Source organism: Erithacus rubecula (genome assembly GCF_903797595.1).
Source record: "Erithacus rubecula genome assembly, chromosome: 5".
Taxonomy (NCBI): Eukaryota; Metazoa; Chordata; class Aves; order Passeriformes; family Muscicapidae; genus Erithacus; species Erithacus rubecula.
The window spans coordinates 7778005-7801102 of NC_136687.1; the positions used below are offsets into that span (position 1 = coordinate 7778005).

General features: G+C 37.5%; 1 protein-coding gene across 1 annotated transcript; it reads right to left on the reverse strand.

Moving 5' to 3' along the window:
* Window positions 1-23033, reverse strand: NOP14 (NOP14 nucleolar protein). Its single transcript, XM_079305878.1, has 18 exons — window positions 22526-23033; window positions 20324-20458; window positions 19418-19559; window positions 18711-18856; window positions 18158-18295; window positions 16815-16937; window positions 15546-15677; window positions 14137-14446; window positions 12763-12893; window positions 12465-12550; window positions 10603-10738; window positions 8667-8768; window positions 7722-7875; window positions 3235-3394; window positions 2755-2902; window positions 1704-1822; window positions 648-803; window positions 1-299 (listed from the first exon to the last, which is right to left on the reverse strand). Exons 1-18 carry the CDS (start codon window positions 22721-22723, stop codon window positions 200-202), a joined length of 2616 nt encoding a protein of 871 aa, XP_079162004.1. The 5' UTR covers window positions 22724-23033; the 3' UTR covers window positions 1-199.
* Between the last annotated feature and the right edge of the window lie 65 nt (window positions 23034-23098).

The window sequence follows — 23098 nt, forward strand, 5'->3', positions numbered from 1 at the left end:
TGCCATGTACAAAAGCGTTATTTTTATTTTCCTTATGAAAAGCTGTGGATTGTCCTAATAAGAAGGTTCATTTTTTCAAACAGATCCAATGATATCTCCTCAAAAGGAATGCATCCAAAAAATGCAATTAAAATCTGTTCAAAAGCCATGACTGGGGTGTTTCATATGGCAGCAAGCTCCCTGCTGTAGAGAGTCCCAGTTAATTCTTCCATTTACTCCTTTTCATTGCCTTCCATTCACCTTCCTGAGTAGCAAGGCTACCAAGAAGCTCTTTCACTTTTCTTTTTCTGGCTGAATCTCTGTAAAACAAACAATCAACAGATAAAGTATTTCAGAAAGTTTATATTAGGGAAAATAAGTACACTTAGAGAATAATTATTAATTAATAAAAAGCTCCACAATTCTTAAATTACACCAACACACCACTTAAATAAACACATTTTGCATCCTTTTAAATTAGAGAAATGAAACCACAAAATTGAAATCACTTTAAATGATCTCAATTGAAAATGTTTGGTTCTCTTCAAATTGTCCCATTTTATTTAAGTTTAGTATGGCTGATCACTAATGTCAGTCTTGGCACAGTGAAGAAATGAACACACATTAGAACCACCACCAAAGTGGTGCTGAAACAAAGGCCACATTACCTCTCCATGGTTTCTGACAGCTGCATTCTAGCCAGGTACTGGTTATCCTTCCGAATCTCACGAATGGCTCCTTTGAGTTCACGTTTATGCCTCTGGATCAACTGCTTTCTTTCTTGCTCCTTCTTGTTGCCTGCCTGCTTTTTTCCAAACTCTAAGCTGAAATAAGAGTGCATGTCTGAGTACAGAACACCTTAAACCCACAACTTTTTCATATTTATAAGGAGAGGTTTTGTTTGAAAACTAACTCAATATTTTAATTCCTGCTTGATGAACATACTGGAAGAACACTCACCAGAACTTCTAACTGCACTTCATCATCATGCCAATGACCACACTTCAATTCCCCATATGCAGCCTGCACTTTGAACAAACTAAAAAAGCTAGACTAGAAGAATGGAAGACATCTGGAGAAAGATGCAACCTCCCCATACATCTTAAATTTTTGCAGACCTTCTCAGCAGATCCATTTTACAGAAGAAGTCTGGTCAATTACTTGGGGATAAGTGTGTATGGCAGAGCAAAACTGTCCCCTTCAATTCTTAGAATAAGTAGACACTTTATGACCCTGTGGATAACCAATATGGCTAAAGAAATCAGCAGCCAATATAAAGCAGATTTCCTGAATCAGAACACTGTTCTATTACCTACAAAACTAAACTAGTGGTTTTTTCTATCTTTTACCATCACATATTTCATATACATATGAACTACTCACTCTTGTTCTTCTGACTTGAGTGCCTGACAGAGCACTCATTAAAGGACCTGACCAGATAATAACCATCTAATCATCTTGAAATTTGTTAATTTACAATTCATCATATGGGCAAGAGTTGACTTTCAGTGCTATTTTTCCTACAAGATAATATCTGCTCTTAAAATTCCTTTCCTTTATTTTCTTTCCCTCCCTACCACACAAGTAGATGGCCCCTTGTGAATTATGCACAAAATCTAGCAGAAAAAACAGTTCTGTGTCCTGCTTTCCAAATCCATTCCAGCTAGCTAAAATTCTTGAGGTTTAAATACACCTTTCCTTTGCATCCAGTGTTCTTTACTTACACTTTGACAATTTTAGGGGTATACTGTTTCAATGGCACTGGCTTCTTTTTCTCACATATCAGTGGGGTATAGTGTTTTACTTTGTTCTCCAGCTCTTTCAGAGCACTATGATAACATTCCTGAAAACGCAGAACAAATTACAACTGTAAAAGCCTATCAAAATCACCATAAATCAAAAGATATTGTAAACTGAATTAACAGTAAAGTTCTCCCCATGTATTTTTTCCCTGGGTTACAAATTAGGACACTGCTAACAATGACATGCTGTAATCCCAGTTGGATAATTCTTAAAAGCTTTTGGAAGTCTATTAAAATGGTACAATGAACAACAAGAAAGGTCTGCCTGCTGGTGGTTTCACCTAACAGAGGAAGGAGTAAGACTAAAGGCAGTTTAACTCAGACTCCTCCTTCCATGGTAATTTTAAGAATGACTGGTTTTTTTTTTTTTTTTATTTGGATGGCAAAGAACAAAGGCTATTTGACTTCACTTAAGTAAAAAAACTTTGTTTTCTACGGACATTTTACAATGCTTCTTTGAGGAGAAGATAATTTTGCTACCTTTATAAAATGCTACAGATTAAAAATTTGAAGCTCATTGCTAGAAAATTAGCAACTGTCTCAGGTAAGGTACTGAACAGGCATATTCATGTTCTTTTAATTTACACAGTTATGAAGTTCTACCTCCCCAGTTTGGTACATGTATTTATTATTTATTTATTTGGTACATGTATTTATTTTTTTATTTATTTTACAGATTCATTACAAAAGTACTAGAGCAACCAGATGTCCATATTACTCTTACAAATTATGTCAAATTATTACAAGCCAAGTGCTGTTCTCTTCATTTAGATAGGTAAGACACCATATACAATGGAAAAACATCTCTTCTAAATATTCTCTGTTCTTTGTTTTTTCCATAGGAGCATCAAAATGCCTGACCCTTAAAAAATTAATGCTTACACTTGGGTTCTTTCTTTATGCACAGATGAAGATCTCAGAATTTATTAATTAAACAAACATACTGATGATTTAAATCCTGAGAAATACATACCTGCAATTTTTCAGGATATTCATTAACTGGCACATGTTGTGTCAGGAGTATTCTGATAGGATGCATTATTTCATGGAATGATGGTAAAGGTTCATAGAGAGCTGCACATTTTTTAATAAGGTCAAAACACAGGGCTAGACATGATAACCTGTTAATGCACAAAAAATTAACAATTTCACATGCAAAAACTGCAGTGGATTTTCAAATAAAATCAACTGAATTAATTACATTTGGACCACTAGCAGAAACCATTAAGACTGCTTGGCAAAATGAATTACAACTCAAAATAGTTGTGAATTCAGACTAAAAATTTCACTCTCCTAAGCAAATACCAGAAGAAGTCCATCAGCAACAAATCTTTATGTCATTGCATGGAACATAGCAGAATGATCCACTACTCTTGTTTTTACTTCTAAAGAGCACTGTCACTGACATGACACAACAGATTATCTGGTATTTTTTCTGTTCTGCACTTCTTACCTGGTATGATTTATCTCTGTTCTGCTGGTTTCCTTTAATCTAGTCACAATACTCAATGGCACATTTTGCTTCTCCCAACTTTTCAGATCCTCCTCATCACGCACCAATAGCAGTTCTAAATTTTTCCCCACTGGTGTAAATGGATGCACTACAGTATAGCCTAAAAAACCAAGAACAAGCCATTAAACAAGATCAACTTTACACATTCTTTCTGAAGAAAAACAGCCAACTCATTTTACATTTTTAGTTGTACTACCTTTTAAAGTACTTCTATCTGTATTAAATCTTTCTGAAACAATGGAAAACACTGGAGCATGGGGACATAAATCAGGGCTCTAGTCACACTGCCCAAGTCATACAATCCAAAGGCAGGGACTGGGAGAACCAAGTACTGTCCACTGTAGAAAGTCAGGCTTGAGACCAAGGAACCTGAATGCACTCAAGTCCCTGGGACTGTAGGCATCTGAGGGAACTGGCAAGATAAAGCTACTAAACCACTTTCATATTTGAAAAGTTGTAATTCCCAGTGACCAGAAAAAGGGAAAATCAATCCTTGTTTTTTAAAAGAGAAAGAGAAGAGATCCAGGAAACTACAAGTTGATCAGTGTCATCTCCCTACCCAGCAAGATTGTGGAGCAGATCGTCCTGGAAACCATGACAAAACACATGCAAAACACAGAGATGCTCAGCGACTGGCAACATGGCTTCCCTAAGGGCAAATTGTGCCTGACAGGTTTGGTGGCCTTCTACAACAAGATTACAGTGCTGATGGGTAAGGCAAGAGCAATTGATATAATCTATCTGGATTTGTACAAAGCATTTGAGACTGTCCTGTGCAACATCCTGGTCTCTAAACTGGAGAGGCATGAATTTGACAGGTATATGACTCAGTAGACAAGCAATTACCTGGATAGTCACAGCCACACTTGTGGCCAATGGCTCCATGTCTGGATGGAGATCAGTTATGAGCAGGGTCCATTGGGGGTCTGTCCTAGGACCGGTGTTATTGAACATCTTGGCTGGGGACACAGACAGTAGGATTGAGTGCACCCTCAGCAAGCTTGCAGGTGACACCAGGGTGAGTGGTGTGCTTGATACTCTACAGGAAGGGGATGTCATCCAGATGCAGCCTAACAGGCTTCAGAGGTGGGACCATGTGAACAAACTGTGAGGTCCTCCATCTGAGTTGGGGCAATCCTATACATGGATACAGATTGGGCAATACGAGTGGATTAAGAGCAGCTTTGCAGAGGACTCAGGGTATTGGTGGATGGAAACCTAAATTCTGAGCTGACAATGTGCCCTTGCACCCCAAAAAGCCAATGCATCCTGGGCTGCAACAAAAGCAGTATGGTCGGGGGAGGAGATTCTCCTCCTCTACTTCACTGTCGTGAGATCCCACTTGAAGGAATGTGTCCAGCTCTAAGGTCCTGCCCAGGGAGCTGGGAAGGACACAGACCTGGCTCAAGAGCATCCAGAGGAGGACCATGAAGATGACCAAAGGGCTGGAATACTTCCTATATGAGAGACCTGGGGCTCAGCCTGGAGAAGAGAAGGCTCTGAGGAGATCTTACAGTAACCTTCCAGTATTTAAATGAGGCCTACAGAAAAGATGGGGGGAACTCTTTATCAGGAAATGTAGTGATGAGGGTTAACAGTTTTAAACTGTCAGAGGGTAGATTTACCCTAGATAAAAAGAAGAAACTCTTCACTATGAGAGTGGTAAGACATTGGAGTACAGGCTACCCAGAGAAGCTGGGGGTGCCCCAGCCCTGGAAGTGTTCAAGACAGGTTGGACAGGGCTTTGAACAACCTGGTCTAATGGAAGGTGTCCCTGCCATGGCAGGGGTGGGTTAGAATTAGATGGTCTTTGCGGTCCCTTTCAACTCAAACCACTCTGCAATTCTTTGATTTGTTCTGTGGATGGGGAAAGTTAAGACGTGCAGATACTTGCCTGCCCTGTGGGAAACAGGATGCATGGTTAAACTGAATGTTTGGTCTAGGATGGAGCACTGGATATACTTAAGAGGACAGAGCAGGTACAGGACAGCCCTGTGGGGTCACAAGCAGAAGGCTTTGACCAGAAGGTGGTCATAAGGCACAGTGAGCTGGAGCAGGGAGAGCCCACAGCTGCAGCCATGGAGCCTCTTCTGTGAGCCCACAGCAGGAGCCCTCAGACACACTGTAAAGTCCTCTCCCACTCCAGCTGAGGGGTTTTAAAACAGGAGGAACATGGGACACAGAATATATACTGGAGTACAGCATATGGGAAACACTAAAGAATCCCTATGCACAGACCACAAGCTGATCTGTGAAACTACTTACACAGCAATATGAAGGAAGCATCTGAGGAATTTCATGGCTAAGAGACAAAATAATTTGCATTCTCAGTGCTGGACCTTGGGGGTTTTTTTCCCCCTCTTTGTTTTCCTTAAGTCCTGCAAGCTTGCAGTGGAATTGACTTCAAAACATTTTCAAACTTTCAGATTATTTACATGCTCTACAACCTGTACGTGGCTCTTCACAGGCAGACCAGAAGACAGTATATTTAAATAAAGGTTTTTAAGGTTGTAAGAGATTATGACACACACAGGCTTATGCAAGATCAGGAACTAAGATATGTGAGTTTTATTATCTGCTTTACTTGTGAGAGGATAGGAGATCTCATTAACAATTTAATTAGCTAAAGCTATCAGCCATGACAACTCCTTCCCACTCCCTCCACCTACAGCTTTTCTTTTTTAAGGTAATAGTTTTTACTCTAAATCAGACTGTATTTCAATCTTTTATGAAGCTGCATTCCATATATCTTTCTCATGTGAGAAATTTATGGATCAAGATAATAAAATTAAAACATTAAGAGTTTATTTGCTGACTCTACTTAATGTTAAATTTAAACCCTGAGCTTGTTTTTGGTGCGATGGTGAGTCAACATTCCAGAGAGCTGCATGTCTCCTTATTTTAAAGTATTCTGTGTTGATAGCTTAACCATCACAGCTACCAGCAAAACTTCCACCATGAATATTTAAAAACACAATTGGATACCTTGGGAACTTCAAAACATCAACATTGACTGGAAAGTTCTCAAAGAGAACACTGGGTCTCTAATGTATCTTTTATTGAGCTTTTCCTCACTGCTAGCAGAAAGCAATACCATGCAAATTTAACTAGTGCAAAATCATTAATGGAAATACAAAGAAATATTTTAAATAAGGAAACAAATTGATCAATAATTACCACTAAGTATTTTTCAAGTTTCTTATCTAATTTTGCAGAATCCTGTATTTTAAATTATTCCTAAGAGAGCATACAAAGGAGAGAAAATACTTTTAGTACTACGTAACCCACCCACTCCATAACCTCTTCCCACCTCCTTCTAAGGGTTCAGCTGTTGGTGTTCTGAGAATCCAGGGCTTAGCTCTGATGCAGCCCAGCTGTGTAACCTTCAGAGGAAACTGCTAAGCTGTGAGAAGCAGCTGGGGAAAGGTCTGCAGAGTACAGCCATGCTAGAGAATAAAGGTGAAACTGAAGTGATAGGTTTGTTGAAAAAAGGGATCATTGCTAGCTCAAAAATTTAAAATTAAAAAGAAAAAAAGATCTAGCATGGACAGCCAAAAAAGTCCTGAAAGGGAAAGGAAGGAGCTGAGGGATTGTAAGAGTGATTAGCATAACTAATACATAGTGTGTAGTTCAATCTTGTGAGTTTATCAAATAATTGAATTTTTCACTTGGCAATGTTCTACCTGCACAATCTACTCCTGTATGCTGTGCCCAGACAGACATATTAACACATGAATTAGTTACACGTTAATTATTGTCACTGAATTGGTCAATAAAAAAGCCCCAGAACCAGAACAGATTTAAAGATAGAAACTCCTAGAAGAAAAAAAAAAAAAAAATTACTAACATAAGGATCACAATGAAAATATAATTTTGTTATCCCTGTCTGCAAATTGTTAAGTTTACACACTTATGTTACTAATCCTGCTTGTGGGGATAGCTGCCCTCTATTACACTACTACAAATCCATGTCAAATAAGGAAAAATAGCAGCTTTGTGATATATGTCTCTCATTTAGGTGATATGGCTATTAGCTGAAGGGATCTGCAGCATGAGCTGCCTCACTGTGAAGTTACAGGGTACTCATCAAGAATCCATTGGGAACTCTGAATTTCAGAACACAGTCCAATCACACAGTCTGTTTAGAATGACAACATTGCAAAAATACTGCACTGTGGCCAACATGAGTTCATTTCCTTTAATAACTTCAGTCCTTTCCTTCCTGCCAACAATATGAGAGGATCTAATTCATAACTAGATGCCCAAAAATCAAGGTTGTGTTTGGCTGAACTAGCAGATGATTTTGGCCTTTTGTTCAAAAACAATGAAATCAGTGTGAAATATTTGTATTAAGAAAATTTAAAAGATAAACCCCAATACTAAAACAGACTCTAAACTAAATACTTGTTTACTTTAAACAAACTCACCCTGGGCCTGGTTTTTGGGTAGAGAGATGTGAAGTACTCCAAGAAGGAAATTGATGAGTTCTGGTACAAATCTTCTGGAGAAAGATACATATTCCAGGAACAAACAGCATACAAATAAGCCTTTAATAACATCTTGCAATGTTGCAATGCGACACTGAAAGAAATAAAAACAACAAAATATTCCTAATTAAAACTCTATACATTACAAATACAGGATCTCCCAAAAATATTATTAACTACATTGTAAGCATTTGAAGTCTGTCTATAAAATTACAGCCTTTGAGAACCACACTGGCTTTCCCTGGTCCTCAACTGAAGAATATCTGCAGAACTGAGTAACAGGTTTATCAGAACTCATTTAGCCACTAGAAGGTGCTAAACCACAAACAATAAATTCTTCAGAAATGAACCAGTGAAATAGAAGGCTCAGAGCAACTTGGCAGCAATGGAGCAATTAGCTCAAGACTTTAGAAACATATAAACAGGATATTAGGATTGAAAAATAAGGACATATTTTAACTCAACGCACTGCATTAGGTACATTTTCTAGGAAAACAAATACTGCCAATTTTTAAGTGAATAACCTCTCAAGTATGAAGAAATGCAATATACAGAAAAGAAACCATTAATGAATGACTTCAGATTGTATTCAGTCTGTTCTATTAGTCCCATGTAATTTACCATAGAAGGAGTTCTTTTGTAACAGCTTGAAAAATTTAAGAGATATGGTTTTGTGAGTTGACCATAGCCTGCTAGGGTGTTTTCCTCTTCACCCTTTCTTCCAGTTACTATTGGTGGCTATACCAAACACAAAGCTGCCTTTGCAAGTACATTTCCACTATATACATTCATGCTAACATACACCTTTGGAGACTGAGTAAATAATAATAATAAAGAAATTATATATGTGATATTATATATTGAGGTACAACATCACAGACATACCTTAGTAAGTAGTTGACTCATGTACATAAAAGCAGGTGTTACAACTGGGTGCCAGAAGTCAGAAGTTGGAAACAGTAGAGATACAATTTTCAAATAAATAAGCTGAGTGCACATAAAACAGAATAAGGCAAAATACAGTTAAGACATCATTCCCAGGATCTTGACTTTATATGTATGTAACTTTCAAATTAATAACCGCCACACAATAGTCAAAAATACTACAATATACATAATTTTGAGAAATCTGGTATGATACATGGCCTATTTATTGAGACAACGGTTTAATTTAAATGAGAGAAAGGAATACCCATTATGAGATATCCATTATAAGTCAAACATTGGATTGAGTGAGACAGCTGAAAGAAAAACTAAGGAACCTGGCCTACCAACCCCATTAACTCCATGAGACACCTGATCCCCTTCAGCTCACCACAATAACACACTCTCACAAACACAGGAGCAAGTGACTCACAGGACCAGCAACACTTTTCAACCAGTGCTCAACACAGACAATCAAGTGACCAGAATCCTCAGGCACTGGCACACAAACAGTTGCAGCCAAAAGAACTAAGCAGTAATTAGGTACACTTTTACTGAAGGGGACTTGAGAAAGCTAAAAGTGACCTGCCAAGACCATATGGAAATTAAACATCAGCTGTAAGGTAATTATGAAAATTATTTAAGTGGATATACAGTAAAGCATGGAAGTAAAGTTTTATTGCTTCCCATCTGTTCCTCTTCAATTGTAAACAAATATTCTCCTTAAGTGTTTTGTTATTAGACACTCTAAATTGCAGGCTAAGATAACAGTAGGCATATGAAAAGCCAACTAAGACAGCTGATTCATGGAATATTCATTCAAACAAGTGCTTTGCAAATACAAAGTGATATAATTCCACCCTAAAAGATAATGATGGCCTGAAACCTGGAAAAGTCCAGTGAAGGGAATGAAAGCCTTAAGTGTGACTGGTAGTGTAAGGGTGACAGTGACAAATTAAAAATAGAAGTTAAAAGCTGTCTAGAATACATTTCCTGCAAAACCCCAATTATCTTGAATAAAGACTCTTCAAAAGAAGTCAATATATCTTCCAAGCTGTAAGAACCAAGCCTCCAGTCTATTTTCCTTCAATAGTCTAATTATTCCATTATTCAGCAGCAATTCATCAAGCCGATAGAAAACAAGTAGCTTCCTCTGAATTAGATTTATGGTTTGTCTTTGAAACTTTATTACTACTTAAAAAATACTCATTTTCCATATGCTCCCTCTTGAATTTTCCAACAGCCATTTACCTAAACACTGTAAAAGGAATCTGTTCACATTTACCATGGCAAGTGAAAATGGGATATTACCAATACAACAAGGAAAGAAATTCTTTCCAACTCACTAGCTTGGCCATTAACATATATAAAGTACTAAAAAATGCTGTATTTTTATATCCATAAAAATATTTCCTTGATTGGTGATTTGTTTGGTTGGTTGGGTGTTTTTTGCTTTTGCTTTTTTAACCTAAGAGATATTGCAGAGATATGGCATTTCTATGGAGCACATTTTTAAAACATTTGTACTTAATAAAATTAAAGAAGTCACAACATAACTGGTAACATCACTTCTTCCTAAAACTACCTATTTAAGTTTCATCAGGAAAACAGTGTTCTGCTATGTAGACTGGAGGAACAATTTTAACATCTTTTCCCCTGGTTAATTCCACAGTCAGACTTCTATTCTGAAAAATAAGCGCGTGTGTTGTTTCTTAGGTGTGGGACTTTTTGTTGTTGTGGGGGGTTTTGTAACAACTTATCTCCAGAAAGGCAATCTAAGATATTGAAAAGCCTAGAACGACATAGATGCTAATAATTTACTACATAATGTCATCTTGCACTTATTACCATTCTGTTCTAATGCAAACAGATTATCCCAGCAATATGCATTTGTTACCGTGTCTAAACCTGGAAATGTTGCACGGCCTTTGACTTCAATTACTTCTTCCAGATCATGTGCAGCGTCTCGAAGGATAAACTTGATACTGTCACTGGCTGCCTCAGGAAACATCTGGCAAAGATTGTACAATGGCCTATTAACAAGAAACTTAAGTCATAATCAAGTTACACCACTGATGTTAATAAAAAATTGATTTTTAAGCACCCTTAGGAAGATTTCTTGTGTTCCACCTACATTGTAACAATAACAAATTGCTGCAACAAATGTTTCTTTTTTAGAATATAGATTATTACTGTAATAATTTAGTTTACAGAGTTTTTAGAGACAGATATTTTTCATTAGGCCTTGTGAGAGTCCTTGAGCTGTAGGTTTCTAAATCTTGGATAAAAAATAATGTTAGGACTTTAAAATACACTCCTGTCTTGGTTTAGGGCAAATTTGGGAGGAAACTTCCAAAGAGATCCCTCTAGAAAGCAGATTCAAGCAGCCCCTCCCCCTACTGGTTTGGGAAAAGATTTCATAAATCATTTGCTACGGTTATGACGTATCCTGCTGAATCTCCTAACTTCAGATATTACTGCAGTGAAGTATGCTGGCTTACACTAGACAGTCCACTATTCTAAACACTCTTAGGAAATATTAAACAACATGTAAGGCAGCAATGTGGTTAGCAAAATTATTACTGCAAACAAGAAAAAAACCCCAAACACAAAGTTAGATCAGCTCCTGGCCTATGGTTAGTGCCTACAGGCAATATGCAGTCTGGAGCCTGCATCTGTTTGGTCTCCCAGTATTTTCAGTGAGATTTGTCTGTAGTGATATTAATCTATCCCAGCTGTAAAAGACAACCAAAACATATTTACGCTTTGGTAGAAACCATGTGTGACAGTATCAATGGGTCAGAGCTCTTCCTGATGAATGCAACAGAGCAATGAATGCTAATGCTGCATATAACAGATTTTTAAAAACTTACTGACATTAGCATGAAATAAAAAACATATGCTGAAAACTACATGAAAATAACTTCTTGGAAGAAAGCTACCCTGCAAAGTCAAGACAGGAACCAGAGACCAGTCTTGTCTGGATGTGATCTCCAAAGACCATCTGATGCAGCCCCCTGCTCAAAGTATGGCTAACTTCAAAGCTGGATCAGGCTGCTCATAGCTTGGTTGAGTTTTGTCCACCTTCATAACTTCTCTGGGAAATTAATTTTATTGTTTAGTACCTTTTCTGAGAAGGATTTTTTCTTTACATCTAATTGCAATTTCCCTTGTTGCAGTCCTTGCCCATTGACTCTTGTCCTTTGCTGTATACCTCTGAGACAAACTTGGCTCTTTTCACAGCCTAACTGCCTGTCAAGTACTTGAAGACAACAATGCCTAACTGACAACTTCCTGCAAGGTGTTTAGTTGGAATTGCCATATGAGCTTTCTATAACACTTTTAATTCCATTTTCACCTAGCTCCCTGAGTGAATTCACAGAATGAAAAGCCATGGAAAATACAGAGATTGCAACAGAAACTGCATTGTGTCACTGCAAAGCTTAAAATCCTTTATCAGCTGTCTAAATAACTTCCTATACAGAAGTTTCATGTGCATAAAGTATTACTTATGCACTACCCACAAAAGAAATCTTGCAGATCAAAAAATACATTCTGAGGTTTTGAAAATCTCTTCGTACAATTAATAACAATTAATAATTCAAGTAACACATGAAACCAAGTTAAAGGCTGAGAGTTACCAGCTGTCAACAAGTTCTACAGAATATTTGAAACAAGCAACAAGTTAAATGCTTTACTCTAGGTAGCTTTTCTCTTTAAACCCCAAAGAAGCCAAAGTCCACAGGATTTAATACTTACAGGACCAGTTTGTCAATTGTTCTGAGCTCTGGTGTATCCAGAGTTGCTAACTCTCCAATATATTCCAAAAGGAAGCCAAACAATTTCTGCAAGAAGCATAGTATGTTAAAATTATTAAGTTTTTCTTCATTGTACATATTCTTAAACAGTGATACAGAGTAAAAAAAAATGAAGATTATCATGTTAATTCTACTGTTACAGATAACATAGAAGCATGTATATTTTATGCTGCTCCCTGAATACTTAGTAAAACTTACTCTAGAATGAGAAGTTATTTTAAACATAAAACAAAACATACTTCCAACTTTGCTTTGTTTCCTACTGCAAGGCTTGGATGATTGCATTTCTGAATCCTCTCCAATATAGTAAGTTGTTGTTCTATGGTTCTTCCAGCCAATAAAGACTTAAATGTCTCATAGGACTCAGGAACTAGAAAATAAAAACAAAAATTGACCATACAAAAATCTCAAACTTTACATCTTTAATTCAAGTGAATGTGCAACAGATTTCCAAACTGAAAATGCTATTGTTCAGAAAAAAAGGAAATAATAGATATTTTAAATAATTACCTTTTAAACAGTAATAATCTACCATATATGTAGCATTATTTCCATGAACACAAGTCAGAAAATGTCTTTCAATGCTTAAAACTGATTTTAATCCTCTATTTACCACATATGCTGAGCAGCACAACTATATTGACACAAAGCAGAATTAAATTTACGCACATTTGCCAAAAAATTTACCATAATACAGTTAGCTTTACCTTTAATTCACACCTAATAAGCTTTTGTGAAGAATATTAGAAAAAGAAACAATATGGCCACAAACAGAAAATTATTTTTTAAAAACCCAAAAACCCAACAACCCTGGCATATATTTAGTCAACATGCTAAAAGACATCCTAACTAGCTGTGTTTTTTTGAGTTATTCTAGTATGACTGCTTTCTGGTTAAAGCAAATCCTGAATGCAATTCAAAAGGCTTTGTGTAGTAAATCATCTTCTGATGGAAAAACACAAGCACTTAAGGAAGTTGCTTGAAAGATTGTTTAATCTTTTGTTAGAGAAATCTACACTAGGACAATAGTTAGATGAATTATGTACTTAACATAAATGAATGTTTTGTGTACTACTTGTAACCTGTCTCCTCCTTCCTGCTAGGCACAGACCCAAGACCAGTCAAATTTTGAGTGTCTACAATAATGTAATGTTACATCACAGGGATTAAAACTTCAGAATCCTGTCTCTCCAAGCATCTTCTGAGAAAAATGTCTGCCCAAACACCAGAGAAACTGTAAATATAGATCACAGAACACTGTTCTGGCTTCTCTTAGGTAGAACAGTAGCACTTTGGATGAGATAAACTGGTTACCTTCAAAAAGAAGCACAGGTATTTTTATTTTACTCTCCTGTTTTTATCTTCCAATTCTGGTGCTGCTCAGAGGCACAGAAACTGCTCTGGGATGAAACAGATCTGGTTCCTACTTCTCCAAGCACAATTAGGTTTCCTTACTAAGAATAGCAGTTACTGGCTGCTCTTCAAATAGTAGAAGACAACTTTGAAGCACAACTTCATGAATGAATGTAAGGCCTACAGGACAGAGAAACTGATGTGTTGTTACAAGCCCCATGACGACAAGGGATCTCTGGATCACTCAGTACTTTGCTTACCAGCAAATGTATAGGGAAGCTCTGATTTGGCAGCTTCTCTCTTTGGATCTAATTTCTCCACATTCTGTGGCTCATTTTCATTTGCCATGTGTTTCTTCTCTTTTTTATTCCCTGAAGCTTCTTCTTCACTCTCAAGATCAGATTCAAGATCAGAGTGGCTATCTGCAGCACCATCCTCATCTTCACTTGCAGATTCTTCCTGACTTTCTTCTTCATTCTCATTATCTTCTTCCTCTCCTTCCCCCTCTTCTTCTTCGTCTCCTTCCTCCTCTTCTTTCTCCTCCTCATTTTCAATATTAATTTTTCCATCCTGTCCATAGAGAAAACAAGCCAGTTAAAACACTGATAATGTGGCAGCACCCCACCACGATCACCATGCAAAGTTATTTTAAACATGCATGAAGAGAATTTGAGCCTTGCCACCCTGACCAGGGCAGTGAATGCCTGCAGTGCCAGCCAAGAAGGGATATTAGAGAGAGAACATACAGATATAAAAAAGTTGGATATTTTCAAGGGGCTGTAAGAAACTGGAAGAAGAAGAGGCTGTGTAGGAGGAATAAAAGAAAACACACAGAAGGAAAACTAGCAGATAGAAACATTCTATCTGCTGAAACAGCATATTGGATACATTTGGTCCCATCCTGACTTTATTAAACATCAGTTTAAATTCACATTCACAATTGGTATTTTCCCCTTCAAGGAGAACAGCAGTTTCCTTGTTACTAGTGTATGAGAGGACAGAATCAACACACCACAGTCAGGGTGACTTGTAGTATCAGCTTTAAGGTTATATTGCTCTGCCACCTTAATCAAATATATGTCAGAAATCTACTTATCTTTAGACTGAAATTTGGTGGAAGCTGTATCAATACAGTGAAAATTAAAAAACAAAACAAAAACAAAAACCAACCCAGAATTGCTAAAGAGCCTCCTCTTCAACCCAGCAGGCCAGTGGCAGAGAAGGCTACTCTAATACCAAGAATACCATCGAAAGACTTGACACTACCAAGGCCACACAGAACACAGCATCCAGTTTTGAGCCTTCAAATACAATAAAAGTATTGATAAACTGCAGCAAGTTCAGCAGAAAGACACTAAGACTACTGGGGGCTGGGGCACCTACTCTGTGAGGAGAGGCAGACCTGGGCTGGTTTTTTTGGTTTTTTTTTCTCCCCGGATATGAAAAAAATGTCTTCACAATAAGGGCAGTCAGTGCACATCTCTGAGCAGCCTCCATTCTTGGAGATTTTTCCAACAACAGACTGGATCTGAGTAAACTGGTGAATTCTGCAGTAAACTGCTGCTCAGAGCAGGAGGTTGGACTAAATGTCTCCACAGAGGCAGCTTGCCAACTGTTTTTCGTAATCTTCTTTACAGAACTCTGAAAATTCAGAAATTTTAAATCTCACCTTGTAAGACAATAAACGTCTGTCATCTTTATCCAGGATAAAGCCATCAGCTAAATCATCAGCTGACATGTGGCTGGGCCTCTTTTTATTTGCCTCTTCCTCTATTCCATGCATTCGACGTAATCGATCTGCCTGTGTTTCACAAGAAATACCACACAGAGATGTGAGACATTTAGATCAATCAGGTAACTACACCACAATGTAAGACCTCTCAAATACTATAGCTAAGAAAACACAAGGAAAAAAACAGTTAATTTGGATAACTCAAAAAGTAGGTGAAAAGAAAAAGCCCAGCAACATGAGAAATTATGGGTACAAGCTGACATTGCCTTTTTTTTTTTTTTTTTTGTAGGGAATATAGGCTGGTAAGAGCACACAGTCAATTGAATTAGCTTATTTAAAAGGATTTTAAACTGGGTTAACCAGAAGCATTGTGTTCTCTTATTTTAAAACTTATGTCTTTTGCTTATGGGATAACATTATTAGAAAATAAAAGCTTCTAAAGTGTTTCAGGATTCTGCAGTGTTCATCTGTTTCATGCATGTGTAAAAGCTTGTAGTGAATGCAATCATATCCTAAAATTTTTGGGATACAGATAGAGAATCAAACTCTAAGATTTTAAGAGTAGAAAAGACCAAAGTATCTCTCTGTTCTGCTATTAGATACTGAGCTGCTCTGATGTAATTTGAAGTACTGAATTCCCTACAGTCTTAAATGTGTTCTTAGTGTATCAAAATAAAAAGAAAGAAAAAGAGTGAGACATTTTCCAAATTATTCCATCTTCCCATAAGACTCAGCACTCCGTGTAACAGAAATTGCATGTAACATTTCCCAAGACATTCCTAGCCCTTTGCAAAGTAAAGCTATGCACATGCTACAACTGAAAGGCTCTTGCAACAGCAGAAGAAAACAATAAATGACTTGCCCAGTGTATTAATTCTAATGCTGTGCAACATGATACTCCACTAACTTAGAAGCACCTCTCAACTCTGAATAATTTAAAACATTTAAAGGGTAATCAAAGTAACATTACATTTTTATTAAGGAAGATTGCCTCATTTCATAAACCTCCACAGTCACATACTAGGCCTATGGGGTTGTTTTTCTTTCTTTTTTAATATCAGATTACAAACACAAACAGAAGATTTCCTGAATTCACCCTCTGACAAATTGTTAGTACAGCCACTTACAATCTAAGGTCAAGCAATGAATTTAAGCAGTCACTCCCAAAAGACAGGCCCCAAACAATCTCAGCCATAAATGGTATACCTCGAGCCTCTGGAGTCGGGCCTGCTCCTCTTTGGCCAATTCTTCTTCTGTTTTCAGCCTTTCTGAAGGTTTTGCTTTCATCTCAAATCCAAGTTCTCGAACAATCATATCATATTCATCAGGCTAAAGAAATATTTATGCAATTGTTTATTAAGTTTCATTATTCTGCTTTGCAGCTATCCCTCTGCCAGACTAACAGCTGAGGAATCAGACTGTTAAGATAAAAGGAAAGGATTGCTTCCAAAGCAAGCTGCAAGAACACTCAGAATTAAGACAAGGAATGATAAGAACGGCTAAAGAGAAAGTCTCCTGCAACTTCCCCTGTCTTTACTTCAGTTACTCACAACTGAAAAACTTTACTATCTTAAATAATAACTGGATTACTTATTACTTAAAAAACCTTTCAAAATATTGTTTATTAACAAAACACAGACAGAAGTAATAAATTAATAAATTTATAATTTACAATTTACTTTACACTGTCACATGAGATAAGCCTTTGCTAGTTCCCCACATAGAAATCTAGATTAAAGAAAATAAAAATGGATGCTGATATTCAATGAGCTTCAACGTGCCATGGAGCAACTTAAATTCAAAAATCAATATACCAGTTTTAGTCCAGTATCTTCTGTTGTACTTTGAGATCAGTTTTAATGCTAATTAACTGATCTAATTACATGAAATTAATTAACTGATTAACTGAACTAATTAGCTAATGTTATAAAATCTGGATTCTACTGCAAAACAACAAATGGAAATTCAAAATATTCTGCAAGATAATACACATTCCTAGAAGAAAAATAAAGAAGCTCAATACAATGCCTATTCTTAGATTTTAAAGTTTATTTTCCTTAGTATATAATACAAATGGTAGAAAAGCCATGAGAACATAAGATATCTGTTCTAAAGTAAATTATTTTTATTCCCTTTTTGAAAGGGACAGAGCCCAGTTTCAACAAGGAAATGTCTGCTGTCAAGTACAAGTTGTTTTATCAAAGGAACACTCCAAAGGCACTCAAAATTAGTCAGTGTTCCCAAAAAAATTTAATTTTTCAAGAAAATTTATTTGTGCTACAAATAAGCTGTGGTCAAGCGTGTTGTTCAGTCTGCAACCTCCCTCTCACTTGCTAACTAAGGAAAAGCAATAACTAATTAAAATCAGAGAAATCATACAAAACTCCAACTAATCAGACTTTCCTAAAACTGGAGCACTCCTTCAATGTCAATTGAAGCAGCAAACATTTTGTTTTATGAAGTGATGAATTTGGCCTTCTACTTCAGCAACCACAAGTCAAAACTACAAATTACTAAAACCAAGGAAATTAATCTAGTGAAAACCTTACCTTGGGTTTTTCTACCTCTTTGTCTTTTCTCTCTGCCTTTGGGGGTTTGCGGGCCATAAGGGTTTGGATTTCCTTCCAGTCTTTGTCAAGTTTTTCTGTCAGTTCTAAGGCACTTTCTCTCCGAGTTTGCCTCTCTTGCTAGAAAAATAAAACAAAAACAAATGCAGAAGTTATGTTCAGGTGGACATGACACAGCATTTACAACTTAAAACCAAAATGCTGTCTTTAACAAATGAATAATTTCATATATTTAACATTTTGAAGCTGCAAACATTCTTTGTGGAAGAAGCAGTATAGACCTATGTTGAATGGCACAAGGGTTGCATTCAGAAAACCGGTGTGAACACAACTGGAGATTTGGGGATACAAAAAGAATGGCAGATAATATACGAGTTATCTAAAAATGCCTAGAAAATCAGACTTATTCAAGGAGCACAGAATCCTCTCAGTTTCTTCCTTTGTTTTCTAAGCCACTGTTACTCTATTCTACAAATACAGGAATGATGACAGCTTCTTAATCATGCTTACTGATACTTCAGGGCTAAAAACTCACCTTTTCTTGTTTAGATTTGGCTATCATCTCTTCAATGAGTTCTTTCCTAGACTTAGGTTTTTCCTCTTCTTCCTCTTGCTGCTCACTTGATACTTTTTTACGAAGGAGGCCTCCACCCCCTCCAAAGTGAGCAGCAGTTAATTCAGCTAGAAAAGAAAAAAATAGGATGGGAATCTTAAATCCACGCAAGACTGCAAGAGTGCTGCTACTGCTGGGACAGTATCTCCTTATTCTTTCAGAATGGGAGCAATTTTAATTATTGAACCAATCATGCATTAGTTCAATCCCTATGGGAATGGCCATACCAAAACAGATTGTGTCAGACACATAATTTACACTGACAAATACTTGGTATGAGGTAGGATCATGCTTTTTTCCAGTATTTATCCAACAGGTAGGTCCGAAGAGGCAAGAAAGCAATCAGAAAACTCATACTTCACATCTGGCCAAAGGGCTCAAAATCCAGTTGCCTATTTATGCAGAAAAGCTCACAGAGTAAAGAAGCTTGCCAGCAGTACATCCCACTTAACCCCTGCTCAAATCCAGAGAGAGCTGGTCTGTGTGTGGCTAAGAAGTAATCAAATCTGGTTTACACATTCCAACTAAGAACATGATATTCCCTCTCACTGAGAGACAGTACTAAACAAATGATGCACATATTCACCAGTAATAAAATTACCAGTGAAACACCAGCTGGCACTTCTTACCTGATAGTGTTCCTCTTTCTTCTGTGTCACTGTCACTATCAACAATATCATTTAGTTTTTCAATTTCTGCCAAAGATTGGCCATAGTGAGTCAATTCCTCATCTTCATTAAGATTATAGATATTCTTCTTTTCATAATTTTGCTAAGAACAATAAAACAAACCCATGAAATATCAAAAGATCTTTAGTTTCCAACAAAATAATACAGCCTTGAGTTTCAGTGCTAGTTGAGGAGATTCTTATTCCAGTGTTTTGCTGAAACTTAACACTGAAATAAGAGCACTGCCAAATATTTTCATTCAAATGCATTTTAAGAGAAAGTGCATTATATTTCTCTTATACTAATGTACAAATGGACTAACTCAGGAAACCTAGAAAAGCTGAAGTTTTATCTATGTCTATGTTTATGTATCAGGGATATCCATTTCTAATTAATGCATTTCAGGCCTAATGAAACCTAGACTTCAAACTATAAAAATCGCTGAGGCAGAAAGGATAGTACTGCACATTCAATTCACAGTACAGAATGACAGCAAGTTACAGAGTTCTACTCAGCTACTGAATATACTTAATGGTGACCCCCTTTTCCTAATGGAATTCCTAAAACAAAGCAGTCAAAGAAAACCAACTAATCAACAAATCTGCTTATAACTAGCTTTCTTCCATGTCAGTGCTCAAAGAAATCTCTGCTTCTGTGTCTTGCAAAACTAAAAAGATTTAATGAAAGAATTTCTATTTCTACAAAAAGTTCCTTTTTCCTAAGTTCCAAACCTATAAAATCAAAAATTACTCTGCAAAACCCTCGATTAAGGGGGCACTCCCAACCTAAAAAGTCAAGTGTGCCTTGTGGTTTTGTGTTTAGCTTTCCTTTGTTTCTCTTTTTTTTTTTCTTTTTAAAATTGTTTACCTGTCTTTCCAGAGCGAATCGTCTGATCATCTTTTCCTCAGGAGTTATTTTGGTGTTATATTCACCAAAACGTTTATCTTTAAACACATTTGTCTTTTCTCTTTCTTTATATTCTTTCAGTAATGTTTGATTGCGCTAGAAGAAAAAAAGACAAAAGGAGATAAAATTAAAAGAATAGAGAGTACCTACTTCCAAAGTCAATGTAAAAAAGACTCCACATTGTCAACACAATAATCTTTATATTGAAATCACATCATAAATAGTAATTTACCAGAATGCAATGAAAGAGAGAGAAAAATTAACATGAAACAAAGATGGGAACTCATATAATACATTCAGATTAAGTTCTCTTATAAGAACCCATCTGAAGATGAATTACACGGTATTTCACTTTAATTTTATCACATACAAAACCTGTTCATTTACATTGAAGAATTGTGATACGTCTCAAGCTTAGTAAACTAAGAATAACATATTAAAGGAAGCCAAAAAATCCAGCAAAAGTCAGCTGAACTATTTTTGCTCATTTCATCCAAGACATAAAACCCTTGAGTGGATCCACACATCTAGCCCTGCGTCACTGTTGAGCGTGGGAGGTCAAACACCAAGTCAGTAAAAAGAAGCTTATCACACCTATATGAGGCACTTACTATGTGCCCTACTTTGGGGACAGGTAAGGAGACAGGTTTACTTTCCAATGCCAGTGACATAATTCATGATGAACATCTGATTTATTTTATAAAACAAACCCCCCAATCCTCAAATGTGATGTACAACATTCATGAAGTTTTCTAAAACCTTGACTAATAGTAATAAAATCTGAAAGCTTATTTATAATTTTATGATGAAGATATTATATAGTTTCTAAAGAGAGAAAATGTTGGCTCTGTTTGGTCTGAAGAAATATTCATTTAAAGCACATTAACTGATCCTTGCAGAAAGATACTGTGCCATTCATATTACCAGAAACTCACAAAGTGCTGCACTAAGGAAAGACTGTGTTTCTACTCTAGACCTCTGCAGCCTCACTGAGCATTCATAATTTTCAGATGCTGCTGTAAATGACACTAAAACTCAGGTTTCATCTAATATTGTGCCAGTTCTACCTTCTATTTACTTCTTACAGTAACCATATAAATATCATACAGTTGAGACACTGTATATGAACATCAATACCTCTTAACATGTTGGGTACCAAAAAGCATTTCCGTGCTTTTTTTTCTACTCAATTATTTGATTACTTCTCCTATTGATATAAAAGAAAATACTTAATGCACCCCCTTTCACAATACACATGAAATTATGGACTATCTCTTGGCTTTTGCTGCACTTGCTCTTCCAGTAAGTGTTTAAACAGTATACACATAACATGTCTGAGAATCTCACAGACATACTTTCAAATGACACTTTTTTTTAGCTTTAACTTAATCTACAGAGGTCTTAACTTCTTTGCTGATTTGTCAGAAGTGACAGACCACTAAAAAGTCCAGTGTTTCACCCAAAAAAAAGGTAGGCTGCTGGAATCCCAGGTGTATAGTATGACAGACTCTTCCTTATGCATCACAGATTTTGGCCAGGTAGCTACTGATGACAACAGAGAAAGAAAAAGAGGCATTTTGAAAATGGTACAAGAGTTGAAGATACAAAATTTACTCTTCTTAAATTGTATGGTAATACTCATGACAGCAGGGGAGAGGTCATTACATCCCAGCGTACTTCTACATTTAACCAGTGCACAAAAAATCACATGCGTTTGTTTTCCAGATCAACAGCAGTTTCTTTGTAGCTACACATTTCACTGCATCCCGACCTTATGCCCTTTCAATCTTCACTATTACACCACCTACACAACATTAACGAGAAGCTTAGCATGCTGTGACCACCAGAAGTGACCAATGTAATGAACACTGACTCTGGTCCAGTACTTACTCGCTGGCACCACGTGTCCTTGTATTCTGGACCTGGATAACACGAGAAGAGAACCATTCCCACACAAGCAATAAGAAACACGTGTACTGCTGAACCCAGTGGGCTGCACTGGCCGGAGCCATTCCCCGAGCTCTCCATCACCCAGAGGTGACCGGCCACTGCTCCTGTGCACAACAGAGGCGGTCTCTTATTCCACCTGAGAGGGCTCCGACCTCATCATCTCCCGACATCCACAGACACCCTCCTTCTTCCCTGCTTTGGATGTCCTCTTACCTTCTTGATGGCCTTGGACCGTGACACACCAGGCAGCCCCACATCATTTTTGGTCTTCCTCCCCAGAATGTCAAACTTCTGCCTGTTGACTTTCACCTCAAAGGGGTTGCTCTTGACCACGGCCATCGCCGACTTCACGGGGCCTTTTGCTGTAGAGGGCACTGACCCCTTTTTCTTCCGTTTCCCCGCCTTCCCCATTTCTGCTCCGGCCGCCTGTGGGGACGCGTTGGGGAGGCAGCGGCTCAGCCCTCAGTGTGCGGGGCCAAGACTGGAGGTGCGAACAGGGCGAGCAAAATGGCTCGAATTCCCCCCGAATTCCCCCTTGGCCTGACACCTGCCCTCCGTGAGAGCCAGAGGTCTGTGGAGCGGAGGGGAGAGCGCAAGAGAGGAGGGAGAAGAGACAGAAGAGAGCAGTACGGCCCCAGCGCGCCCCTCAACCCACTGTGCCCAGCACCACCACATGCGCGCCGGCACCTCGGCACCTCTCGCGAGAGCTTCGCCCAAGTACCGCGATAGTTACCACTCTGCTTCCCGCCCGCTTTGGGACAAGGCCGGGGGAGGTCTGGCGCACTA

Bases quoted from the DNA above. Each gene is read 5' to 3' on its own strand.
- NOP14 (XM_079305878.1), bottom strand. From the start codon at position 22,723: ATGGGGAAGGCGGGGAAACGGAAGAAAAAGGGGTCAGTGCCCTCTACA. The intron at 8,769-10,602 runs GTAACAAATGCA...ATGTGCACTCAG, and splicing joins CATTTCCAGGTTTAGACACG to CTTATTTATTTGAAAATTGT. The intron at 300-647 runs GTAATGTGGCCT...TTTGTTTTACAG, and splicing joins CTGTCAGAAACCATGGAGAG to AGATTCAGCCAGAAAAAGAA.